Source organism: Triticum aestivum, chromosome 6A (assembly GCF_018294505.1).
Source record: "Triticum aestivum cultivar Chinese Spring chromosome 6A, IWGSC CS RefSeq v2.1, whole genome shotgun sequence".
NCBI classification, from domain to species: Eukaryota; Viridiplantae; Streptophyta; class Magnoliopsida; order Poales; family Poaceae; genus Triticum; species Triticum aestivum.
This window is the reverse complement of record NC_057809.1, coordinates 83,046,218-83,052,890: the sequence shown is the minus strand read 5'-3', so window position 1 is coordinate 83,052,890 and position 6,673 is coordinate 83,046,218. Positions and strand designations below refer to the sequence as shown.

Genomic DNA, 6,673 nt, shown 5'->3' with positions numbered 1-6,673 from the left:
TATTTTTTTGTTCTGGGATTACTGGCTGAATGCAATTCACCATAATGGGTGCTTTTTTTTCTTTTCACCCAGATAATAATACCTCCAGAAAACTGTTAGTTTTATAGCAGGCATATGAAAAAGAATGTCTGTACTCCAGAAAGATCATGGGCAGACGAAAGACCACAAATTTGAATACATATCACTTGTTCCCCTCTTCATGATGATTGAAATTAGATGAATTTCAAACAGGGACAACAATTCAGAAACAATAAACTCAAACAAAGACTCTATGAACTGATTATCTTTCAAGGGGATACATACCTCTGGTGTTGGTGCCACAGGAAATATTGGACGGCTCGACGTATGTTCATCGCTGATCTTAAGGTCCTGAAAAAAGAATCAAAGATGCAAATCATGAATGAAGCAACCAAAAAGGATGCCAGGAGCCATTTTACGAACTGCTTGTAAAAATTCATAAGTTAAACACACTTAGCTATAAACCACAAACTACACCTGAGTTCACACCAAATGAGAACCATTCAATAGATAAGTCTGAATAGATTGCTATGTAGCTACACACAACAATCTGCATTACACGAGGCTTACTAAATGATTTGGCTTGCAAGCTGGTCGATCTATTTCTTTTGCTCTGAAGCCAGTTGATTGCTTTTAAGCTATCTACTTTTCGACCAGAAGGATCAATCCAACAGGTAGCCAGTAGCCAGCTTTGTACACGTACCAGGGCTCACATATGTGTCTCTCCATGTACAAGGTTTCAGTAGCAGTAGTGATACACACACAAAAGATGCATACACAGAGAAACAGGTGAGAGAAAAATAAGTCAAAACAGGGGTCAAGGGGATACATACTTCTGCTATAGCCGACGCAGGCGACATTGGACACCTCGACGGCTGTTCTTCTACCTTCGCCGAACTCGGCGCTTCTTCTACCTCTGGCGAAATCGGCGCTTCTTCCTGCGGTGAACTCGGTGTCGACATTGGATGCTTCGTCCAAAACTAACCTGATGGAGATTCGAGCCGAGGACCCTCCCTTCTTATAGCAGCCAACAACAATCTGGGTCGGTAGCTCCATTGATTTGCGTTGGACAAGGACACAGACTGCAATCCATACAAATCGATTTGTGTTGGACAAGGACAAGCAGATGCAGAGGTTGAGAAGGTTACGTGGGGGGAGGCGGGAGAGGACAGGCTGTGGCGGACATGTCACAGTGGAGCGTGCTCGCCGCCGGCGATGGCCGACGGCGTACCCAACCTGAGTTGTGCCCCCTTCGCAGCGCCAACGAGGTCCTCCCACGGCGACGGCGCATGAGGGCAGCAGCAGCTGGTCCAGCGTCGCCACAAGCTCATCACCAAAACTCTTCTCCGCCCGCCGCACCGCACCATCTTCTCCTACTCCGTCGCGCCGCCCCTTCTGCTCCGTCGCGCCGCCTCTTCTGCCACAGCTCCGCCCTTCACTTGTCCGCAAACATAATTTTCTTTAAGTGCACCCCACAAAACGTACACGGATACATTACCACCGCATGATTATTCCACTAAACTCAATCTAACGGCTAGCCTTAACCTAATCTGTTCTCTGTATGCACTTAGCAATTTACATTGACTGGCCGTACTCCACCGTGGAGGAAAATATGAAGTCCACGCCTGGCCAATTAGGAAACTATAATCACGGACACATCCTATTAAGAAACTAATCACGGACGCATCTAATTATTAGGAAACTAATCACAAACGCATCCTATTATTAGGAAACTAATCACTTGTGCATCTTATTATTAGGAAAATAATCACGAGCGCATCCTATTAGGAAGTTAATCATGAACACATCGAATTATTAGGAAACTAATCACGGACGCATTCTATTAGATAACTAATCACGAACGCATCTAATTATTAGGAAACTAATCGCGAGTGCATCCTATCGTCTCCTATGAGGGTATCGCGATCGCGAGTCGCCTGTCGTCACCAGCCCACCACCCACGCGAGCCACAATGGGAGACATGCGAAGAGGAGCTGCGACTTCCTCCGAACACGCACACATGCCGTCGCCGCCTTCGTCTTCTGCCTGGAGGGCAGGTCACTCTTCTACTGACTGCAACGACTTCGCATCATACAGAGAGACCAACCATGTTTCTTCGAATATCTTGAACCATGATCCTTATGACTTCATCTCTACTACTTATAAGTACATTTTTTCATTTGACTGTTTTCCCGACTTGGGAGGTAAGGTATGTTTTATCCACTAGAGTTGCTAAAATTGGAAGCATATCTGCAGTTTTTTCTTTCTAAACCGGCATTTGTTGGCCCTTTTTTGCCACTGTTATTCTTACAAGTGGTAGCCTACGTATCATTATTACTACAAACTGAGAGGATATTTGTTATATTGTCAAAATTTTAGAATGTTTGAGCCCTTAAAGAAATGTGTAGTACTCAAGTAACTGTTCCAAGTTGTCATATTAATGCTTTTGTCCCGTGATTAACAAGTATAATTACGCAATTTATCAATGTAATTTTTATTTGGTTTACATGTTCTATTTTCATAATAAAGTAAGCCACTTTTCTTGCTTCCAGACATTACAACACTTGTGGTGTAATAGTAGAATCGGATGGTCCAACTAGCATTTTTTTTGTCTTTTTTAACAGCTGATTCTATGCAGTCAAGACATCTCTACACTTCTCTATGTGACAATGGCTTCCTCTTTTCAACAAATCATAGAGGTCTCTTCCCGCTATTGTGTGGTTGACACTCAATTGTAATAATAATTCTTGACTGGAGTTTGTTAGCACTGAAACGGTTCCTTAGCTTGTCCTAAGTGACTTTTTCATGTGTGATTATACTTGCATAAATGTTTGCATATGGAGAATCATGATGAATCTTCTAAATAATTTTGAGTTTTAGACATTGGGAAAAGTGGGTGGTCTTTTAATACAGGTGACATGTTGATTAAGGAGAAACGAAATTTCAAATTATTTGTATGAGTTGGGAATAAAAGATTGTGTACTTTATAGGGAAATTTCAAATTTATGAATAAATTGTCTTGTATTAAGTATAGTATAATGTGTTAATCCAAATAGACGTGTGTTGTACGTGCACACTTATTAGTCCAAATAGACGTGCATTGCACGTGCATATTTACTAGTTTGGATAAAAGGTACTTTTTTTACGAAACGTAGAGACGTCCGATCAGAATAAAGAGACGGGCCAAGGCCCAACTGGATTGCAGCCCAGCTAAACGAGAACGTATCGGTTAATCAAGTTGCACGTACAAAATTTAGTACCACCTCGAATAAGTTTTAAAATTCAAAGTGAAAGCGTAAAATCACGGGAAGAAAGTGCATTGTGACGGTGAACCCGGAGACTCAATCTGTGCTTTATTATTATTAGGGAGAGATTCAGTGTTTCGCAGAAAAGGAATATCAAACGGAATCCAAACGGAATGAAACCTTCGGGAGAGTGATTTTTTGGAACAAACGCAATCCAGAAGACTTGTAGTGGACGTCAATGAAGCATCGAGGAGGCCACGAGGCAGGGAGGCGCGCCCCCCACCCTCGTGGGCCCCTCGTGGCTCCCCTGACCGACTTCTTTCGCCTATATATACTCATATACCCCCAAAAACATACGAGAGTACCACGAAACCCTATTTCCACCGTCGCAACCTTCTGTACCCAAGAGATCCCATCTTGGGGCCTTTTCCGGAGCTCCACCGGAGGGGGAATCAATCACGGAGGGCTTCTACATCTACACCATAGCCTCTCCGATGATGTGTGAGTAGTTTACCACAGACCTTCGGGTCCATAGTTATTATTTATATGGCTTCTTCTCTCCCTTTGGATCTCAATACAAAGTTCTCCTCGATCTTCTTGGAGATCTATTCGATGTAATTCTTTTTGCGGTGTGTTTGTCGAGATCCGATGAATTGTGCGTTTATGATCAAGAATATCTATGAACAATATTTGGTTCTTCTCTGAATTCTTTTATGTATGATTTTTTATCTTTGCAAATCTCTTCAAATTATCAGTTTGGTTTGGCCTACTAGATTGATCTTTCTTGCAATGGGATAAGTGCTTAGCTTTGGGTTCAATCTTGCGGTGTCCTTTCCCAGTGACAGCAGGGGCAGCAAGGCATGTATTGTATTGTTGCCATCGAGGATAAAAAGATGGGGGTTATATCATATTGCTTGAGTTTATCCATGTACATCATGTCATCTTGCCTAATGCGTTACTCTGTTCTTATGAACTTAATACTCTAGATGCATGTTGGATAGCGGTCGATGTGTGGAGTAATAGTAGTAGATGCAGAATCATTTCGGTCTACTTGTCGCGGACATGATGCCTATATACATGATCATGCCTAGATATTCTCATAATTATGCACTTTTCTATCAATTGCTCGACAGTAATTTGTTTACCCACCGTAATACTTATGCTATCTTGAGAGAAGCCACTGATGAAACCTATGGCCCCCGGGTCTATTTTTCCATCATATAAGTTTCCAATCTATTTTACTTTGCAATCTTTACTTTCAATCTATATCATAAAAATACCAAAAATATTTATCTTATTATCTCTATCAGATCTCACTTTTACAACTGGCCGCGAAGGGATTGAAAACCCCTTTATCGCGTTGGTTGGAAGGTTCTTATTTGTTTGTGTAGGTGTGAGGCGACTTGCGTGTAGTCTCCTACTGGATTGATACCTTGGTTCTCAAAAACTGAGGGAAATACTTACGCTACTTTGCTGCATCACCCTTTCCTCTTCAAGGGAAAACCAACGCAGTGCTCAAGAGGTAGCAGACACTCCCCTTGGCTTGCGCCAAGCTTGGGGGAGGTGCCCCGGTATCGTATCACCTCCACTATCTTTTCCCCTTATTTATCTTAGTTTGATCCATAGTTATCTTTTGTTTTAGATGAATAAAAGTTTAGTTTGATCCTTTCTTTTCGAGAGTTTGCTTAGTGATCTATCTTTGCAATCGTGTGCGAGATATATAATAAAGTTTAGTTTGAGTTTTGTTTTCTTTACTTTCATGTTTCAATAAGAAGAAAGGAAATAAATGAAAAAGATCATATGCTAATATTATGGTAAGTAATGACACCACATAACGAAAAGTATAAGTAGAAGATTTTATTGGATATTGACAAACATAGCATTGGCCAATGATGCAATTCATGAAAGAATTAATAAGCGAAGAGAAGATTCACATGCAAATACACCATCTTGGAAATCTTTTGTGATTGTGAGCCCCCATCAAAATATTATATGCCAAAATTGTTGACGTTGGGCAAGGAAGACAACGTAATGATTTATATTTGTTCATATTCACATAGAAGTTATATTGTCATAGATCCTTCAACATGTGGTGCTTGCCCTATCTTTGCTAGCCAAAAATTCCGCACTAAGTAGAGATACTACTTGTGCATCCAAAAACCCTTAAACCCAAATCTTATTTTCAAGAGTCCACCATACCTACCTAAGGACTGAGTAAGATCCTTCAAGTAAGTTGTCATTGGTGCAATAAGGCAATAAAAATTGCATATAAAAGTGTTAGATCATTTAGTGTAAGAGAAAATTGAGCGTTGTACGAACTTGTGATGGCAAATAATAAAAGTGACAGACTGCATAATAAAGGTTGCTATCACACGAGGCAATATAACATGACGTTCTTTTGCACTAAGGGATTGAGCATACAAACAAAAAGCGCATGGCAACCTCTGCTTCCCTCTATAAAGGCCTTATCTTTTACTTTTATGTATTTACTTTCATGCAAGAGTCAAAGTTTTTCTCTCTATTCCTTTTTTATTTTCTCTTTTGTCAAGCATCATGTGGTGAGGAAAGATCTAGGCATATATATATATATCCAGTTGGATGTGAGTAGCATGAGTTATTATTGTTGACATCACCCTTGAGGTGAATACGTTGGGGGCGAAATTATAAGCCCCAATCTCTCTATGTGTCCGGTTGAAACGTTTTGCTCATGTGTATGCGGTGAGTGTTAGCAATCATAGAAGAATATATGATGGTTGAGTATGTGGACATTCCTAAAGGCTCCGATACGTCACCCTTCCTGAAAAGATGATGAATTGTAGTTGCAAAGTTGACTGAGAACATAGTTTGTTGGTTTCCAATAGAGTTTATGCTTTATACTTCGATATTGTGATGAATTGTTACTTATTCATGAGAAGTCTATGATAAAAGTTATATGATAAAAGTTTTATGTTAAAGTTTGTTCATGTTATAATAATTTACATGATGCTTCTATGTCTGTATTCTGTTTTTATTGACACCTCTCTCTCTCTCTAAAGCATGTGGACATGTTTTTTGATTTAGGTTTTCGCTTGAGGACAAGCGAGGTCTAAGCTTGGGGGAGTTGATACATCCATTTTGCATCATGTTTACCTACTACTATTTATAATGTTTTTATGCATAATAATGCTTTTTGGAGTAATTCTAATGCCTTTTCTCTCATAATATGCAAGGTTCACACAAAGAGGGAGAATTCCGACAGCTGGAAATCTGGACCTAAAAAAGCTACATTAGGCTACCTATTCTGCACAACTCCAAATGAGCTGAAACTTCACGAGGAATTTTTATGGAATAAATAATAAATACTGGAGCAAATAACTACCAGAGGGGGGCACCTGGTGAGCACAAGACACCAGGGCGCGCCTGCCCCCCCC

General features: G+C 40.4%; 1 protein-coding gene across 1 annotated transcript in view; it reads right to left on the bottom strand.

Annotated features, from left to right (window-relative positions):
• Nucleotides 1–303: 303 nt before the first annotated feature.
• The window catches only part of LOC123129474 (uncharacterized), a 14,248-nt gene continuing 7,878 nt past the window's right edge, over nucleotides 304–6,673 (bottom strand). Inside the window, exons 3-5 of the mRNA XM_044549625.1 lie at nucleotides 1,598–1,659; nucleotides 852–1,477; nucleotides 304–369 (exon numbers count right to left, since the gene is read on the bottom strand). Of these exons, the coding sequence (XP_044405560.1) occupies nucleotides 362–369; nucleotides 852–1,477; nucleotides 1,598–1,659 (696 nt within the window). The 3' untranslated portion in view covers nucleotides 304–361. The remainder of the gene's footprint in view (nucleotides 370–851; nucleotides 1,478–1,597; nucleotides 1,660–6,673) is intronic.